General features: G+C 53.2%; 7 protein-coding genes across 7 annotated transcripts; 3 read left to right on the plus strand and 4 right to left on the minus strand.

Annotated features, from left to right (window-relative positions):
- Window positions 1–2,654: 2,654 nt before the first annotated feature.
- BO85DRAFT_461238 (uncharacterized protein) lies at window positions 2,655–3,582 on the plus strand (the record flags this gene model as incomplete). Its single annotated transcript, XM_025661771.1, has 4 exons — window positions 2,655–2,768; window positions 2,849–2,943; window positions 3,012–3,094; window positions 3,383–3,582. The coding sequence occupies 4 exons, from the start codon at window positions 2,655–2,657 to the stop codon at window positions 3,580–3,582; spliced, it is 492 nt and encodes a 163-aa protein (XP_025513531.1).
- Window positions 3,583–3,737: 155 nt separating this feature from the next.
- Window positions 3,738–5,696, minus strand: BO85DRAFT_451389 (dolichyl-diphosphooligosaccharide--protein glycotransferase subunit OST1). Its single transcript, XM_025660581.1, has 3 exons — window positions 5,183–5,696; window positions 4,026–5,058; window positions 3,738–3,960 (listed from the first exon to the last, which is right to left on the minus strand). The coding sequence occupies exons 1-3, from the start codon at window positions 5,536–5,538 to the stop codon at window positions 3,835–3,837; spliced, it is 1,515 nt and encodes a 504-aa protein (XP_025513532.1). The 5' UTR covers window positions 5,539–5,696; the 3' UTR covers window positions 3,738–3,834.
- A 78-nt stretch (window positions 5,697–5,774) lies between these two features.
- BO85DRAFT_77410 (pseudouridine-5'-phosphate glycosidase/carbohydrate kinase family protein) lies at window positions 5,775–8,548 on the plus strand. The gene is made up of 6 exons (XM_025665652.1): window positions 5,775–6,060; window positions 6,109–6,317; window positions 6,365–6,506; window positions 6,553–6,783; window positions 6,836–7,136; window positions 7,195–8,548. The coding sequence occupies exons 1-6, from the start codon at window positions 5,871–5,873 to the stop codon at window positions 8,465–8,467; spliced, it is 2,346 nt and encodes a 781-aa protein (XP_025513533.1). The 5' UTR covers window positions 5,775–5,870; the 3' UTR covers window positions 8,468–8,548.
- BO85DRAFT_470434 (dienelactone hydrolase) lies at window positions 8,431–11,551 on the minus strand. The gene is made up of 6 exons (XM_025662397.1): window positions 11,386–11,551; window positions 11,145–11,327; window positions 10,778–11,079; window positions 9,963–10,327; window positions 9,041–9,865; window positions 8,431–8,937 (listed from the first exon to the last, which is right to left on the minus strand). The coding sequence occupies exons 1-6, from the start codon at window positions 11,500–11,502 to the stop codon at window positions 8,573–8,575; spliced, it is 2,157 nt and encodes a 718-aa protein (XP_025513534.1). The 5' UTR covers window positions 11,503–11,551; the 3' UTR covers window positions 8,431–8,572.
- A 174-nt stretch (window positions 11,552–11,725) lies between these two features.
- gua1 (GMP synthase (glutamine-hydrolyzing)) lies at window positions 11,726–13,866 on the minus strand. Its single transcript, XM_025662958.1, has 7 exons — window positions 13,747–13,866; window positions 13,510–13,651; window positions 12,922–13,444; window positions 12,479–12,870; window positions 12,076–12,429; window positions 11,946–12,026; window positions 11,726–11,895 (listed from the first exon to the last, which is right to left on the minus strand). Exons 1-7 carry the CDS (start codon window positions 13,813–13,815, stop codon window positions 11,837–11,839), a joined length of 1,620 nt encoding a protein of 539 aa, XP_025513535.1. The 5' UTR covers window positions 13,816–13,866; the 3' UTR covers window positions 11,726–11,836.
- A 773-nt stretch (window positions 13,867–14,639) lies between these two features.
- On the plus strand, window positions 14,640–15,679 carry BO85DRAFT_451396 (putative GPI anchored cell wall protein). The gene has a single exon (XM_025660582.1). It carries the CDS (start codon window positions 14,803–14,805, stop codon window positions 15,427–15,429), a length of 627 nt encoding a protein of 208 aa, XP_025513536.1. The 5' UTR covers window positions 14,640–14,802; the 3' UTR covers window positions 15,430–15,679.
- Window positions 15,596–18,527, minus strand: BO85DRAFT_77498 (C6 finger domain protein). Its single transcript, XM_025665653.1, has 3 exons — window positions 17,801–18,527; window positions 15,847–17,648; window positions 15,596–15,779 (listed from the first exon to the last, which is right to left on the minus strand). The coding sequence occupies exons 1-3, from the start codon at window positions 18,042–18,044 to the stop codon at window positions 15,762–15,764; spliced, it is 2,064 nt and encodes a 687-aa protein (XP_025513537.1). The 5' UTR covers window positions 18,045–18,527; the 3' UTR covers window positions 15,596–15,761.
- Window positions 18,528–18,735: the final 208 nt, after the last annotated feature.

Here is an 18,735-nt window from a genome sequence, read left to right on the forward strand (position 1 = left end):
GGATCCAGTTTATCCAAGAAGGAAAGAAGGATGCGAATTCAAATCTGATCAGATCAGATCAAATCAAATCAAATCACAAGGGAGGTTATTCACTGTGATGGACACAAACAAAGCAATAGAAATACGGTGCGAATCCACACGGCAGATGCTGGCTCTTTATACAAACTGGAGCTGAAGCCAGACGAAATGTCGTATTCCCCCAAAGGTAAAACAAATAATAATAATTGAATAATAAACATTTCTTATTATCACATCGAAAAAGAAGAATTAGAAAATAAAAAATAAAAATAAAAAATCAGAAATTTCCCAAAACGAAATTAATCCGAAATTGCACAGCCATTATTAAGTCATACCTGCAACACTTCTTTGGGAAGCCCAAATAGTTATCATTCGGCCAGCCAGCCAAACCCAGAGAGCCGGTGCTATGCGATCGGCCAGGAACGGGGCCCGGTCCGGGGCAAGTCGTTGGACGGCCTGGCTGTTTCTGCCTGAGGATCATGGATGGCCCGCCCTTGTGCATGGGTCTCCACGTTGCCGTTGTGGTCTCCAACTGTCAAATTCATGTTTTTGTTCCTACTCAAGATACCACGGTGGCTAGATACTTTATGTAGTACAGAATCAATGAGGCTTGTACGCCGGGAGTAGACTGTGTATATGAAGCGGTAATTTCATCCATGGAAGTTTTTTATTTCTCTCCTTGCCTTACTCCCATGTACGTTCCCTTCTTTTCCCTTTTTCCTTTTCCCTTTCCTTCATTGATACTGGCCCGTCTGTGCAACGGCTCCACGGCGGATGACTCGATTCACGATGCCAAGTCGAGTGGGTCCCAGCTTCCTTTTCCGGTATCGCGAACCATTTTAGTTCAAATGAGGCAAGTGTGAAAAATACCGCAAGATACCGACGTGATTGGTAGCCCGGGGCTAAAAATGGAAAAATTGCCTCAGATGCTTTGGAACAGGAGCTGGAGTCATTGTGGCTGGTTTGCCGGTTCATAGTTACTAACAAGGTATGGAGTAAAAGGGAGTGTCACCTGAGTTCAGTCCAGGGGCGGCGGCGTCCAGGCACAAATTTAGAATAAAGTGAGTAGTCCTGTCGCGTGAGACTTCTACGGGATAGATCCAAATTGAGATCTATTACTCACTATAGATAGATAGTGTGTGAGTATGTGTCTGTGTGAGAAACTCGATTGAGATGGTTGCTAAGGTCCTTGACCACCTGCATGCAGTGAGGTCAGTCAGTAAAAGTAAGTACGTACTGTAAATAATCAGATAGTAGAAGGCCAGTTATAATTCTTTCCCCGTAAGAAACTCCGTTACAGCATCCATACTTGCCTCTAAATTCCCGGTTTAGTCAGCTGACCGGACCGGCTGGAGGGGGGCCAACAACTCCACTTAGTAGGGCTGTAGGTTTCGAAAGGGGGTTTTGGTGTGTCATGGTGGCCAGTCCGCTGCAAATCATCGCCGACGATGCCGAATTTTGCAGGTTTCTCTGCGTAATGGCGAGCATCAACGGAGGGAAAAATGCCGCACTTGATTGCTCTTCGGGCTTATCATATTAGCAACCGGGGTTTCTTATCGGATGTGTAGCAGATAGATAGCAGCAAGAATTCGAGTACTTTGTCATGGTTAATTGTGATCGGTAGAGGGTTTCTTCAATGTTACCTACCACTTTAGACTACTATAGATACAGAGTATCTCTTTTAGGAATAGATCTATCAACTTGGCCCAGAATCATTGGGCTCTTTTGTGTCCAGTCTGATAAACTGACTGATAACTAAACCTACTTGGTACTTGACCGCAGTGAGGGAAGGATGGATCACACACACCGCCATTACAATACCACTTTTGGGAGATTTGCACTGTCGGGGATAATTGATTAGTTGGAGTTGGGTAACCACTTAGTACAAAAGAAGTAGTATTGAGTTAGCACGCAATTTCCAATTTCTTTGAGTGTGAAGTCATATGTGTCCGTCGAAGTTTCCTCACGCATCTAGACTTGCGGGGGGAAATGGTCGATCGGTACCTGGAAGATGGCCCGTGGCTACCATTTCTGCACTATTCTCAATCCATTCCTAGTCAACTTGCGGGGAGGAGAGGGTTTGAGGAAAAACTGCCTACTAGTCTCCAACTCCCGCAGTCAAATGAAATGCTTCGGAATCCCCAGCCGGAATTCCCATTATTAAAATGGCTCAAGCCTACCCCGTGCTATTACCCCATAGAAAGTCCGTCCGCGTATCCTCTTTTCCCCAAAGTTCCAAACTCCCAACATTCCCCTCTTCTTCGAGAGGCGGGGGTGGATAATTGTCCCTTTTCCTCATTCTCTTTCTTTCCTTTTCGCCCCTTCCCCTTGGCTGGTGGAAGTGGAACGGATGGGGATCAGACTTCCAAACATGAGTGGTTTTGCTTTAACCCACCGGAGGCTCCACTTGCTCGTCGTCTCGAATGGTCCATATGAAGTAATGAGAACTCCTTCACTGGAAGACAAAAGAATACTCCCGGACCATGCGCCATCCCCGGTGGCTCCTATTCGCTGTCGGCTGCTTCATTCGGTTGCCGTGATTCCTTGATGCAATGACGTACAACCCGCCATTCGCTGCCCGGATGCCATGCACCGCAAGACTAGTAGTAATCCAGACATGCCAACATCCCAACGGGATGAGGCACGCACAAGCGGTGTCGCGCATTCTGCATCTTGTGACTCCCGAGTATTTTCACCGTCTTTGCTACTTGATTGCTCGAGCTCGGCTGCTGGTCGCTGATAGGTGCTTAGTCTTTAGACTTGTATCAAGGACACTCAGCTGAATAGGCTCTCGGACAGCTTTGCATGAAGACACGGCTGCTGCTGGGAGGAACTTTATCCCGGCGACATATCATCAGCAAGTCCGATCCCGACAGGTCACATACCAAGGCCAACTCTGTCACCTGCATTTCAGAGTTTCGAATGGTTGGATGCAGTCAAGGCTGCTTGGTCGCTGCCATTGCCCTCGTGCACTGGAGGTAGTTAGGGAGCAGTATAATGGCTGATGAGCTGCAGACATCTATCATTTACACTCTGCAGCATCTGCATGCAAACCACGTTGATCAGCTTCCGCTTGGTTTGCTCTCACTCCTGCATGGTGCAAGCTGCAATACAACCGGCTTGAGGAGCTTGTGGTCGTCTTCGCTCACAATGAGTAGGTCCTCCGATAAGATCCTACTGGACGGGATAGAACCCATCCGTAATGCACTCAGCGTGCTGCATGGTGAACTAGTTTACACCTGCAATGATTGTCATTATAAAAGTTCGAAGTTGATACAGTGAAACTTTGCTCTACCATGTGTACAACCAACCGAACAGGTAACGAGTGCAATGGATTGAGATATAGCTGGAGAAGATTCATGAGGGCTGATGATGGTAAGTACCCGTCACAGCGGACTTTACACTTTCCCTATTTCTCGCTGTTCAAATCTATGTGATCCGTTTCCAGGCTCTCTCATAATGCAAGGTACACAGAAACAAACACATGAGCGTCCATATCATGCATCCAAGGGTCCCACTGATCTGGCCATCATTAGCAGACCCAGATACAGAACGTCGAAATAACATACAATAGAGGCTAATCCCTTTTGGTTTGCAAAACTTTTAAGCTAGAGACGCCTAGTATGTCAGGTGACGCTGACAGCTGATAACCTACTGACTCCTCGGTGCAAAGACCACTCTGCATTAGGCAGTCTCCATATTACTCAGAAGGGAATCATTAGATCACACTATCAATCTCTAGTCTTCTACAAACAGCTACTATTGGATTCTGCCTGCCTGTCTGGTATAATTGAAACAATATGATACAACCTCCATCTACCGCTTCTTGATGCTCACGTCAATGTTACCAATTGCCCACGCGGCAACGAACACGGTGAACAGGCCAGCCGTGATAGTCACGGGCTTGCGCAGTCCATCCCACAGAGAGTAGTCGTAAGTGATCTATATTCAATGTGTGAGCTTGACTATTTCCGATATGTATCCGGTGTATGTAGGTAGTTACTTACCACAATCTGCGAGTCACGGGCCTCATCCGTCAACTCCTCCACGGTCAAAGTCAGCGCCGTGCGTCCCAGGGTATCCATGAAAGTCTTGTGGCTGGTGAGCTCAGTCTGGATCTGGTTGGCACCGGGGAGGCCATTGCTGGTCGCCTTCTCGAGAAGCTCGTAGCGGACGTTCCGGGCACCCTCGGGGAGGATGATGCGCACGACAGCCTTCTCGTACTGAATACCCTCGGGGACCTTGGGGCCCTCGATGAAGGGGACCTTCAGGACGTAGGAGTCAGCGCCGGTAACAGCCTTGCGGAGGAAGGCAGAGAGATCATTGTTCCAGCCAATGCGGAAGCTGTAGTTCCAGCCGCCGAAGATGGGGAACCGGGGACGAAGTTCCAGGGAAGCGTCACGGTTCGGGACCTTTCCGGGGCGGTAGCGGCTCGTGGAGACGTTGCCAATGTCGTCGGTGAAGTAGGGGTCCACGGAGCCGGGCTTAAGGGGGATCTTCAGCTCGCGAATAGCGGAGGAAGGCAGCTGCTGGTAGCTGCTGATGGTCCATTCCACGCGGTTGAAGTTGTCGGTAAGCTTGGAGCCGTTGTTGCGCAGCCAGTAGCGCTCTTCCGTCGCCAGGTTGCCGCCCCAGTGGGACACTTCCAGATCACGCTCCAGAAGAGTGGCAGTGATGACGGGCTTGGTGAACTCGTACCGGACACTGGCCGGGTAGGTGGTCTCGGGAGCGACGTCGGCGTAGGGTCCGTAGGTGTAGGTGGCACCCTGGCGCTCCGGATCCGCGCCCGACGTCAGGTCCGTGGTGGTGTAGTCGGGGACATTGGTGCTGGGGAACTTGATCTTGGTCTTCTGGGTCGCAGTCGTGTACGCCGAGGGAGCGTAGGCCGAGAAGGCATGGGCGAGGTACTGGCGATCAGTCTGGCTGATGGCCGCAGGACGAGGCTTCAAGGTGTTGAGGGCGGAGTAGGAGATGCCCAGGGTGATTTGCGACGAAGGGGCGAGAGGCTTGGGGAGGTGAACAACGAAGTACTGGAAGTCCCTGTATGTTCAAGAAGACAAAAGGTCAGCAAGCCGTTCTAGATACCTCCACCATGCATAGATCAAGCAACCGTGGCTTCGTCCTTCACCAACCCAGCCATTGGCCGCCATTGCGAACGACTTACCTGTTCGAATCGAACTCAGTAGCTTCCACCTCGAAGCGACCCTGTTCAGGAGCCGATTTATCACGGACTTCTAGGGCACCGACCTTGTCGTAGAGGTCTGACGGGAAGGACAAGTAGTAGTCGGACTGCGGCTTCTTGTCCACATTCTCAACGACAACATTGACGGTCTCACGCAGATAACCCTTCTCCAAATTGGTGTTACGGACGAGATTGGTGTTCTTAAACACTTGGGGAGGCTTGAAATCGCGAGGGAGAGCTACAGGGGAGCTCGAGGGAGTCGAGTCGGCATAAACCAAGCTGTTGCTGCTGGACAGGAACAAGCCGCACAGCGCAGCGAGTGCGGTAAACGGCCTCATAATGGGCGATATGGGCGGTCTTTCAACGACCGCGCCTAGGACCTATACACTCACCAGGAGATAGTCCCAAGGAGAAAGAAATGAGCGAGAGGATGAACGGGAAGGTGGAGGAATTGGGCGATAAGTCGAGGGGGAGAAAGAGACGCGCGGAGATGCTGAGGTGTCCCGATGCGGGATTACGAATTACGTACGGCGACCGCCGCGGCCAAAACTTCCTGCTTTTATCGCCGATAACCCGCGATTCTTCATTACAACTTTATCTCCGCATTGTCTAGCTACGAAACTCTCAATTTTCTGCTTGTAGTTTACGGGTCCCAATCATCGTGGTCTCAATGCTCGCTTCTCGAGCTGCTGCTCGTTCATGCTGTCGGTCAGCTAGAGCCCCGGCACGAGCCGCGGTAGCAGCCCGGCGCTATCATGGTCTCGCTCAGAGCAAGCTCTTCAAGGTGTCTGAGGAAGTCCGGGATGCTGTTGCTACTGGGAAGCCTGTCGTGGCTCTTGAATCGACCATCTATACTCATGGTATGGTTTCTACCTGCTTGGTTGGTTGGAAATAACTGACAGTTGCAGGATTTCCGTATCCTGAGAGCGTTGCTCTGGCCGAGTTGCTAGAGTCGGTCGTCCGGTCCAATGGCGCTGTGCCTGCTACGATTGGAATCCTCGGTGGTGAAGCACGCGTTGGATTAAGTCCCGAGGAGCTCGTCGAGCTAGCATCGACTGCGGAGAAGAAGGATGCGCTGAAAGTGTCCCGGCGAGACCTTGGTTACATCTGTGGCTTGGTGGGTGGAACGCATCCTTCATAACGATACACATCTGACAATAGTAGGGGCTGGCTGGCAAACGTCTTCATGGGGGTACAACGGTGTCCGGCACGATGGTGCTCGCGCACTTGGCGGGGATCAAAATATTCGGCACTGGTGGACTAGGTGGTGTGCATCGTGGCGGCGAGAACTCCATGGACATCTCCGGTACGTGAAGCCTTGGATATAACGATAGTCCGGCTAACTGTAGCAGCCGATCTTACTGAACTGGGACGTACACCGGTGGCGGTCGTCAGCTCTGGGTGCAAGAGCTTCCTGGACATCCCGCGTACGCTTGAATACCTCGAGACCGAGGGCGTCTGTGTGGGAACATTTGCGGACGGTCGTCAAGGCTCCGTGGACTTTCCTGCATTCTACACCCGGGACAGCGGGCTGAAGAGTCCAAAGGTCATTCAGAACGAGGCCGAGGCCGCGGCTATTGTCTGTAAGTCTTACTGCATTTCTCAATCACGCTTTTGAGATACTGATGAATACAGACGCCCAGTCGCAAATCCCTGTCTCGTCGGGCATTCTTCTTGCCAACCCGGTACCACTTGAGCACTCTATTGCAAAGAGTGATATGGACCATATCATCGACGAAGCTCTTCGCCTTGCCGACGTCGAGGGCTACCATGGAAGTGACAACACGCCCTTTGTGCTGGCCAAGATCAAGGAACTCAGCGGCGGAAAGAGCGTGATCGCCAACCGAGCTCTGGTAGAGGCGAACGTGAAGCGTGCGGCCAAGGTTGCCGTGGAACTCTCCAAACTGGAGCGGTCTGGAAGTTCGCTCAATGAACGGTGAGCTGCCACTCGTGCGTTCAGACTCGGGATATCCTAATTGAGATGGTGTGCGCAGACACATGCCAGCTTTCACCGGGACCAGTAGGGCTGACCAAGCGACTGAAACAGAGCTGGAGCGTGCAACTAAGACTCCACTGGAGGCTGTCACGAAGGCGGATGTTCTCGTGGCCGGCTCCTTGGCCATCGATCTTTCCTGCGACTTTGCCCCGGCCGAAGCAAATACCACGACACCCGCTTTGCAGACATCGAACCGCGCCGTCATCGGACAAAGCCTAGGGGGAGTTGGACACAACGTGGCCATTGCCGCAAGGTATCTGGACAGCTCTGTGCTGTTCTGCAGCGTTGTGGGTGACGACTTAAGCGGCCAAGCTGCTCTGTCCAGTCTCCGACAGGAGGGTCTCTCCACAAACGGCATCAAGGTGCTCCCTCCGTCCTCTGGAGCACGCACGGCCCAATACATCGCCGTCAACGACGCGAAGAAAGACCTAGTAGTAGCCATGGCCGACATGGCAATCATGGAACTGCCCGAGCAGGCACTAGACTTTGACAGCTTCTGGGAACCGATGATGTCCCGCGCACAGCCTCAATGGGCAGTAGTCGACGGCAACTGGAACGACGAGGTCCTAAGCAAATGGGTATCCCTAGCCAAGAAGCACAAGGCACGGGTAGCCTTTGAGCCCGTGTCCACCGCGAAAAGCCGTCGTCTATTCGGGTCCGCCATCAAACCATCTGACTGCGTTCCCAACAACACCGTCAGCCTAGCTGCCCCGAACCAGTTCGAGCTAGCAGCCATGTACCAAGCCGCTCGAGAGAACGGACACCTGGACTCAGAGGAATGGTGGCGCATCATCGACGCCATGGGCATGACGGGATCAGGGTCGCGTGAGCGACTAGTGGCCATGACCTCGGCGACGCTGGTCGACCAGGGAATCCCGCAGCAGAGCATCCAGCTACTGCCATTTATCCCATGCGTGCTCACCAAGCTAGGCCGGGAAGGCGTGCTTCTGACGCAGCTGCTGCGGCCGGGCGATGCGCGACTGACAAGTCCGGAGTCAGCACCGTATATCCTCTCGCGGGCGTTGACGTCGGACGGGCTGATCGGGGGGGTGTATCTGCGGCTGTTCCCAGCTGCAGCAGAGCTAGATGAAAAGGACATAGTAAGCGTCAACGGAGCGGGCGATACGCTGCTGGGAGCAGTAGTGACAGGACTGGCGCGGGGAGGAGCGGTGGAGGAGGTGATTCCACGAGCACAAGAAGCGAGCGTATTGACATTACAGCAGGAGGGGGGAGTAAGTAAAGAGATATCCAGACTGGCTGGAAGTATATAGTGCGTTCATACTCACTCATCCATGATCTATGAATTGGCATCAAACAGACATGCTACTACTATACATACTACTACGCACACCAAAAGAAACCCAAAACATCCAACCCTAAGAAACAACCATATCCACCCCCTCCGCCCCAACAACAGGCAACCCATCTCTACTCAAAACCCCCACCTGCACCAACACACTGGCCTGATCCCAATAAGCATGCACACGGGCGACCTTTCCCGCCGTGAAACTGGCCACCAGCACCAACGCCACCTTGACCTCCTTCCCCGTGGCAGGCAGATTCGGCAGTAACCATGGAATAGCACGATCATGCGTGAAGGTTAGGAGAAGTTCATCGACGATGCGATCAGGCCCTGTAGTGCGGGAGAGCAGCCGGATGGATTGGTTAGAGGGGGAGGAGGGAGTGGGAGAGAGGAAGTGGCTGTTGCTGTAGAATTTCGTTATGGTGGCAGGGGTTGTTCCTATGCCATCATCAACTTTTATTAGTATCTCGTCATGTTTACTATATATATCACTGGCATATTATGACGGAGAATGGAAGGGAAGGGAGGGATGGATACATACCACCAGCACAAGTAGGCACACACACCACGACAGGCGACTCTTCAATCGTGCATGTCTCTGTCTCTGTTCCCTTCCCAGCACCACCACGGGTAGGAGTATATAAATGTGAGGAAGAACTCCCACTACTATGCACACTCTCCATCTGCACCCCCATTCCACTGCCTACCATTAACCCTACCAGTTCTGCTGCGCGGTGACTGCGCTCGTCTTCTTCGTCTCTTTCACTACTACCTCCACCACCACCACCACCACCTCCTCCCCCTTCCCCAGAAGTGGAAGTGGAAGACAAACACCGCCAATACTCCTCCCACACGCTCTCCACATCCGGCACGCGCCATTTCGTCGCGGGCCATCCGAACCCCCGCTTTAGGGTCTCGAGGGCGCGAGACCATGCTAGGCGTGCGGAGAGCTTATCATAATTCGATGAAGAAGGTTCGGCGAATCTAGGGGATGACTCCGGGTAGGTGAAGACATGGCAGCGGTGGCGTTTCCGGGGGTGGTTTTTGGTGCTGTTGAGGAGGGAGTCTGCGATTGAGGAGGTGGTGGTGGAAGTTCCGGCGAGGTGGATCTGGATACAGAGGAGAGGGACGGAGGGGGGGTAGGTTGTGGGTGTTGTTGTTGAGGATGTACTTCCTGTTGCTCCGCGAGAGGTATCTGGGGATGTACTGGTGAGGTTACTGCTGTTGTTGGTGGTGGTGGAGGAGGTGGAGGTGAGAGGTCCAGCGGGGTAGTATGCCACTAGGGCACAGAGTCTGGGGAAGGGGTTTGTGGCTGTTAGTGGTTGGTGGTGGGATTCGAGGAGGAGGTGGGCGGGTTTGTTGTATGCTTTATAATACCATTAATATCAGCCATGTATACATACCATGGAGTAAGTAGTTGTTAAGTAGGGTAGGGTATGATGGGAGGGAGGGGGGGAACCTACCAACGACAGCATATCTCTCGCCCGGCTCGAGATCATCTTCCCTCTCATGCAGCAGATTCTCCAATTCCTTGCGCTCTTTATCTACATCTCCACAGCCATCTGCTGCATTTTGACACCCCCGGAAGGGGAGATACTCGACGTCGAAGCCCTCAGCGCGGAAGCGCGATAGGATCCCCGCGTCGAAGTCGGGAGTATCGGAGGTCAGGTATAGTCTGCGTGGGGGAGAGGCTTCTGCTTCGCGACGACGACTGTGTTTGTCGTTGGCTGATGGGGGAGACTGTAGGGGTGTACCACTGCTGGTGGTAGGGTTAGTGCCGGCGGAACTGCTGCGGCGACGACGGAGGTGTTGGCGGAGACGGTCCATTCTAGTAGTATTATTTAGAGTATTCCGGGTATATAATGTAGTATAGTAGATGTACTAAGTAATATGGTCATCCATGGTGTGAACTCCGAGCATCCCGATTTATAATATATATATATACTGTATGCTGGCTTATACTTTGGCGGACATGCTCAGTGACGTCGACGATTCCAGGGTGTTGTTCTCATCTCATAGGGCGACGTGGATCCATTCAGCCAGGGACGGGTTGAGTAGTATTAACTTTGATGTGTACACCGTCAGTTCGTTAGTAGTTGGGTTGTAAATCAGCCCGATCCATTGCATACATATATGCGTGGCAATTCTATCGCATTATCGTATCTGTCGTGAGTCAGTGACGTCGATCTATATACAAGTCTCGAGTTTTTCCATCCCTCGCATAGCGCCACCGCTCAATGGCGTCAACCACCATATCACAATGCTGCTGCACATCTACTCGAAACTGGTCAACCAGCGAATCTCCTCCCTTACATTCCCCTCACAAGCCGGATCCTCAACCAAATAGCACCGATACGCCGGGCGCTGCAAACTCCGCCTCGCGACCTCACAGTCCACGCGGATATCCTCGATCAACGCCTCCGACGAAACATAGTCGTATTCAGGACGAATATATCCCAGAATCAGCAAGTTGAGTGGCGTGCCATAAAAGTCGGGCATTTTGTGGAAGGTGACCTGTCCGTCGGTGGAAGTAGTGGCGGTCGGCGAGGGGGCGGAGAGGGGCGGCATGATGTGGATTTCCTGCATTGCAGACAAATAGAGCATTAATTTATTGCATATTTCAAGTGGTGTAAAGAGGGACGTACAATCGACTTGGACTCGTTCTTGTAGAAAGGATTGTATCCGATGCTCAGCACCGCCGGGCGGATGGTCTCCCCCGTTGCGAAGCGCGCTGGGTCGAGCGCCACGACGCCGTAGTAAACGCCTACGGACAATTCGGGATGCTGGGAGAGTTCATCGGCGGGGATGTTGGCTGTTGGGATGCCCAGCTGTGGTTCTTTGCGTCAGTTGGAGCTGCTGGACTTCCGGGTTGGAGGTGCAAGGTACCTCTTTGCTGCCCCGCCCGAAGCCTTTGATGACAGGTCCACTCATGCGGATGGGATACGGGGACTCCGGTCCCTCGTCGGGACCGGTGACGGGGTCGCGAGGCCGATCGGGGCGCATTTTGAAAGCAAAGATGAGTCGATGGTGTTGAAACAGTGGTAGGTGGAGGAGGAGAGAGAGAGCGCGAGAGAATAAGATGGAAGAGAGATCGGCGATAAGACAGGTGGGGCTATGGACTATCAAACGATGCGATTGTGGAGTTCAGGCTTCATCATGGCATCCACCAACTGGCCAATTATCTACTCCCCTTTCCAGCTTACAAGAGTTGCACTCTTATTCGCAGATAGATAAAAAATGGTATATTTCAGGATTATCTACGTTCATCCCGTTTTGCCGTAACTCCGTTCCTCTAATGGATGATATGACTCGTACTATCAGTTTACTCGTAACTATTTTACTCCATCTCAATCGTCGCCGGAGGCTTGCTGGAAATGTCGTACAGGACACGGGACACTACCCCAGTTAGCAGATGTTCCTGGAGTTAGAGGAAGGATGTAACATACCGCCGTGGACCTCGTTGATGATGCGGGTCGAGCACCGGCTCAGGAACTCGTTGTCGAAGGGGAATGCGCGAGCCGTCATGACTGCCATCTGTTAGTCCATCATCACCAGAAAGATATCGAGCTCACTTACAGTCGGTCGTCTCAACAGCACGCAGGATGATGATCTCGGCGTACACACGCTTGTCACCCATAACACCCACCGCCTTGCTGGGGTCCAGGGCAGCGTAGGCCTGCGCAATCTGGTCGTACAGACCAGCCTCGCGGATCATCGAGATGAAGATGTGGTCGGCCCGGCGGGCAATCTCCACGCGCTCGGGGGTGACCTCGCCGAGAACACGGATGGCAATACCGGGACCGGGGAAGGGGTGGCGCATGACCAGCTCGTGAGCAATGCCCAGCTGGCGACCCAGGGCACGCACCTCATCCTTGAACAGCTCACGGAGCGGCTCAATGAGTCTCATGCCCTGACCGTCAATCATGCGCTCTGTGATGGATTAGTGGGTTGCCAGATATTCCAGAACCGAAATACTTACGGGGCAGACCACCGACGTTGTGGTGGGTCTTGATGGTCGCCGAGGGACCCTTAAAGGAGATACTCTCGATGACATCGGGGTACAGAGTACCCTGGAGGAACCACTTGATCTTGGCACCCTGGTGCTCGGCCTCGGCCTCGATCTTCTGAGCCTCCTCCTCGAAGACGTCAATGAAGGTGTTGCCGATGAACTTGCGCTTCTTCTCGGGCTCGGTGACGCCCTTGAGACCATCCAAGAAGCGCTTGGAGGCGTCAACGACAGTCAGGTTGATACCAAGGTGCTTGTTCAGGGTCTCCTCGACAATGTCGCACTCGTTCAGACGCATGCAACCGTTGTTGACGAGCACGGCGTGGAAGCGGTCGCCGATGGCCTCCTTCATGAGCTTGGCAGCACTGCACTTATTAGCACCACCCAATAATTGGAATCAATGGCAATCAACTTACACAGTGGAGTCGACACCACCGCTGACAGCACCCAGAACATGGTCAGTCTCACCGACCAGCTTGCGAATGCGGGCAATCTCCTGGTCGACGAAGCGGGACATGGTCCAGTTCTGTTGAGCACCGCAAATGTCGACGGCAAAGTTCTTCAGAATAGTAGCACCGAGAGGGGTGTGGGTGACCTCGGGGTGGAACTGCACACCGTAGAGGGGCTTGGTCTGGTGGGCAATACCGGCATAAGGGGAGTTGGAGGTGGTGGCGATGGTGTGGAAGTCGGTGGGGAGCTTGACGAGCTTGTCACCGTGGCTCATCCAGACCTTGATCTGGCCCTCGAGGCCAGCGAACAGCTTGTCGACGTGGCCCTGGTCGTCGAGTCGCTTGGCGTGGAGGTCGGCGTGACCATACTCACGCTCGGTACCGGCGTCAACGTTGTCCTTGCCCAGACGGTAGGCGATTTCCTGCAGACCGTAGCAGATACCGAGGATGGGGACACCGAGGTCGAAGACGGCGGGGTCAGCGTGGGGGGCTGTAGTTGGACAGAATGAGTATATGACTCCAGAAAATGGTTTCCGCGGGGAGGTTTCCGCTTACCGCCGTCCTCGTAGACACTGTAGGGACCACCGGACAGGATGATACCCTTGGGCTTGAAGGGCAGATCGGCGATCTTCTGAGTGCATGGCAGCATCTCACTGTAGACATTGATCTCGCGCAGTCTCCGGGTCAGGAGATGCGTCTGGGGAGGAGGATTAGTATGTGAGTCATGGGGATGGCGGGGTAATTGATGCACTGGAGGCGGCAAAGAGAGTGTGGCATAGAGGGAGAGCGTACGTATTGAGAACCAAAGTCAAGGATGAGGATGGTGTCAAAGGTGGCATGGGGAACCTCCTGGTCGGCCATTGTGACGGTGGGCAGTCTATCAGACCAATTGATGAACTTTCGACTTGCAGCTGAACCCGACAAGAAGAAGATCTTCCATCTTTCTTTGCCGCTCGAGAATTTTTTTTCTCCCGGGCGGTGAGCCCCGAATGCGGAGGTGATAAAAGTAGCCAATAGAAATGCATCGGTCAAAGGCGGTCTGATTGATAACAAGCTAGATGTTTATCGGTCACGTGCTAATTACATAATATGCATAACATAACTCAGGATACAGAGCTATATATGCATGCCAGCCCTAAATACAGAACCGACGCCAACAACAAAACAGGCATTCTCCTCGACGAGTCCAACATGTGAAAACAACTCATCAGTGTATATAATGGAAATGTAGATCACTCGTATCCCCCACTCACTTTTTCCAGAGGCTTTACCCTCTTTTCAGATTGACTCACGACAATCTCTGAAAACTCAGAGCAACCGAAAGGACCCCACTAAGCCCGATATAAACTAAAGCTGCGGCTCCTGCATCCCAAATACGAGCAGGACCAGAGATTAACCCCCTGAACATGGTTTAGCGGCGGACTCTGCCGCCTATTTTAGGTAGAAGGGTCTTGTGCTTCGGGGGACAGTTCTGCGCCGAGACTAAACGGGGAGGGTCACTACGACACTCTATTTGCTGAGAGGGATTGATTAGAGGATGAGGCTACGCTAAGAAGAACCTTCAGGGAGATGAGGGTCTCGTAAACACGGAATACAGGGTTCTTGTCGTCAGGGGTCAAAGTGTAGCTAAGTAGATTTGGTTGTGACTTTGTGAGACATAAGTAGTACAAATTGGGGCTGTTCCTGTTTCATTCTTTCTTTGTTGCTTCCTATTCATCTGATCTCTTTCCTCCTATACTACAGTCTTTACTCTGATTGTACCTCTCTCACTGTCCCTACCTCTACCATATACTACAAACACATCTACACACATCATCCAACAACAAAAGGATAAAATAACCCGCCAAAATGCAATTCACCAAATCCACTCTCCTCACTCTCCTCCCCCTCCTTCCTCTCACCACCGCTGCCGACGTCTCAACCGTCTCCCTCTTCACCTACCACCCAGCGACCACCGCAGGGGCCGACATCCCCGAATTCTCTCTCGCCAGCGTTCCTCTCGGCGCCTCCATCATCAGCGCCAACCCCACAGCCACCACCATGGCCGTCTCATGCCTCAACGACGATAACTGCATCCTGCCCAGCCCCATCACCGTCACCGCAGGTCCCTCCACATACACCCTGTCCGCTGTGTACAGCACCAGCATGGAGGGTGTGCAGGAGGTGCTCACCATCGTCGAGGACTGCAAGATCACGGGCGTGACGCAGGGCGCGTCCTGCAGTGTGAGCTATGGAGTGGAGGCGACGTACAAGGGAGTTAGCACGAGTACGGCGAGCAATACGCAGATGAGTATCGCCAGTGCGGAGATTGGGTATGAGACTGTTAGCGTTACTGGGGGTGCTGACAAGTTGAGTGGTGCGACTGCGACTGGAACTGCCAGTGGAAGCACCGAGACGGGTATGGCTGGACGCAATGCTGTCGGAGCTGGAGCTTTGGCTATGGGTGTGGCTATTGCTGGGTTGGGGATGTTGTAGATTATGATACTTGATTATGATTGATTAATTTATTGGAAAGGGGGTATTGTTGGGAAGGATATAATGTTTGGTTATTACGTTTATCTATGCTTAGTATATGTTGGTCATCATACTCAGTTGCAACTACATGGCTAGCTACCATAGCCACTTTCAATATGTACAACGCCTCTATGTCAGCCTGGGAATCATACACAGTAGCAATATGTACCAATACAAGACCAGATGGCTTCCGATCATTGCCAAAACAAAAACAGGCTAGCGGTAAAATAATCAACAAACATCCTTTTTGATATCCGGCCCGGGTATGAACATGAAACAATTATGATCATAAATCAAATGCACGGTAAGAACTATATCCTCATTAGCATCATCATCATCATCATCATCATCACATCAGGGAAACACTGATATACTCACATTCATCACAATCAACATGGGTATGTCGAATACATCTCGCTTCACTGTCCAGCAGTATGCACATTCGACCTTGCCGTCCTTGAACCCTAGCTGGTTCATCCCTGCCTCGCTGGCAATCCCTCCCTTGCGCAGGTGGTTGTTCCAGCGCTGGTTATCCTCTGCGGCCGCGCCCTCCATGTCCTCCTTCGTCTTGTACTTTAACAGCTTGCACGTTGTCATCACACTACCGCGCGAGTCGCCAAACGCCAGCCGTGCGAAATCCTCATAAAACTGCACCACGCTGTCATCATCCAACAACTCTGCCAGAAATACTGGCTGCGGGCGCCCGGGCGTACTGTCCACTGTCGACCGAGGCGTGAAGCTGCGCGACGACGCCCCGGAGTTCGGCATTGACGAACCGCCCGTGTTGACATTGAGATTCGGCTCTTTGCCGAGCAGCACATCCTTCTTCCATCCCGTCAAGATACTAAACTCCTTGCCCACCGCGGCAATCTCGCCCGTCCGACGGCACACGATGGTCGGCGTGCCGCACGCATTGATAAAGTCCTCATATTCCCACAACGTCCGCTGGAAGCACTTCTCCATGAAGATCAGGTCGTCCCGGTTGAGCGTCTTGGTCGTCGCGATGAATGACGGCCGGATCGACGCCAGCGCCTTGGCGATCTGCAGCGTCTTCTGCGGCGGGAAACGTCTTTGAATGAATGCCGTGAGGCCGTGGAAGCGACTGGTGTATGCGTACGGCTCCTTGACGCTGTCGTAGATGGCCGACGGGTTGCGTTGTCGTCGCCGCACGCCGACCTGTAAGTTCTGATGCTTCAAGCTCGGTGTTGTTATCATCGGTCGTTGTTGTCCATGCGGGGCTAACCCGTTCGACTTGCTTGCCACCGCACTGTGAAACGGGCTCTCTTCAAGCCCGGTCGTCATCTGCGGGCTAGTCGTCGCACCGGGACTGTTGAAACTGGCCGGTCCGCTTTCGATGGCAAATGCATGCGGCGCGTCCGCTTTGCTCAAATGTCCAGGAATCGCGCTGCCTTGTCCCGACTGCGGATAAACCCCCGGCAGATGCGGTTGTCCCGGGGCCTGTCCGCTGGGCCATTCGTTGAGGAGCGGATCCCCAAACATGAACGGCTGCTGGTTGCCCGGGCTTTCCCCAAAGCCTGGTGCCCCAGTAATGGGAGTTGAAGCATACTGTGCCGAGCCACTGCGCCCCATAGACCCGCGCTGCGTGGCCGAATCACTCGGTGAATCGCCCGCCCCCGTCGCCATGTGTCCCAGCATGCCAAACTCCAGCGCACCGTATCGGTTCTCGAAATTCATGCTGGAAAGGTCAAAGTTGAAGAGAGCGGGATCGCTGGGATCGAAGAAGGGACCGGCGAACGGGTTTTGACCCTGGCCTGGGGGCCCGGAGACGCTCGTGGACGGTGGTTGCGGGTTGACGGAGGGGAGGCTGTTGGTTCGAGCCGTAGGAGTAGCCTTGAGGTTGAAGGTTGGCGACACTGGCGACTGCGAAGGAAACGAGCCTTGGTTGATGGTATTCTCTTGGTAGACATAGGTAGTCGACTGGGGAGTAGGATAGAAGTTTGCGCCAGCGCTCTGCTGACCGGTCGCGTTCACGGCATTGGCGCCATTCCGAGACAAGGGTAGGCTGTTGCGCATGGAATTGTTATAGAACGTCCCGCCAATCCCCGGCATCAACGCTCCATCCGGCGCATCGTGGAGGTACTTGGCCTTCTTCCGGACCCCGTCGTGACACGCATCTTGGAGACCGCGCTTGATGCACCGCTGACACGGTCGCTCATCACCTATGCGAAACCTCAATTAGTTTTGAAAGTTCAGTCAGACACACAAAATATATGCGCCGCTAAGAGCGCGCCTGTATGGGCGCTAAACGCATGTGTAATCGGAGAAATAAAGGGTCGAATGCAAGCAACGCTGGAAGTAAGGTCAGTCGTACCGCAAGTCAAGTGTGCGCGCTGGCAAGCAAAACAAGCCCGTCTCGCCTTCTTCCTCCGGGGTCTCGACGGGTCTTTCGGGTTGGGCTTCTGGCCATTCGCGGAGGCACCATTTGCAGTCCCGTCGCCGTTGGCCTCGGTCTTCGGCTTGTCGGGCTGTTCTCCGGCGGCGCTAATCTCCTGACTGGCTTCCGTGCGCTCAGCCGACGGAGCTGGGGAATCTTGCTCCTTCACTTCCGCGTTCATATCGGCAGACAATCAATTTTTCTAACCGAGGTGTATGTGTGTGCGATACGGCCGTTATCAATTCGTCCGACCGGGTGTTACTCCGCGTTGTAATTCGAGGCGATCAGCGATAGGGTAAATGAAGCAGTTGCAGGGTGGGCGAGCGCGTGGGGTTGCCACCGTAAATTTTGAGCAAGACTGCCTTTGTCGCGTTGCGAGCCAGCGCACAACAGAAGGGGATCTTGGTCGAGAGTCCGCTGATCAACCTCGCCAGGCTTTACTCTGGGAGTCGCAAAGAGATCGGTCGTTGGCCGGTCGGGCGCATAGAATCCACACGACGACGGCTAGGAATCGGTTGGCGTAGTGGTGGTAGATAGTAGGAGGGTCAGCGACCACGAAGGACCTTGCGTGTGCTCAGTCAGCAGCAGTCAGAAAGTGAGACTTGACTGTTGCGATGCGCCGAAGTGGTTTCCTGTGGGTGTGATGAAAAGTGTTCAGGAGAACAATGGTTTAATGAAATTCCCTTTATTTTTTTTTCTAGTGTCCTCCTCGAATCCTTTCTTTTTCTTCTCTCTTTTTTTTTCTTTTTCCCGAATTTCTATGTCACGCGGCCGGTAGTGGCAATGAGTAGCGTCGGTGGAGCGAACGACTTGCCGGGGCTGCGGGGAAAACCTGTCGTGTCCAAAGGGTCGAGATAGAGCGGATCCGATGA

This window comes from Aspergillus piperis (genome assembly GCF_003184755.1).
Source record: "Aspergillus piperis CBS 112811 unplaced genomic scaffold BO85scaffold_15, whole genome shotgun sequence".
In the NCBI taxonomy this organism is placed as follows: Eukaryota; Fungi; Ascomycota; class Eurotiomycetes; order Eurotiales; family Aspergillaceae; genus Aspergillus; species Aspergillus piperis.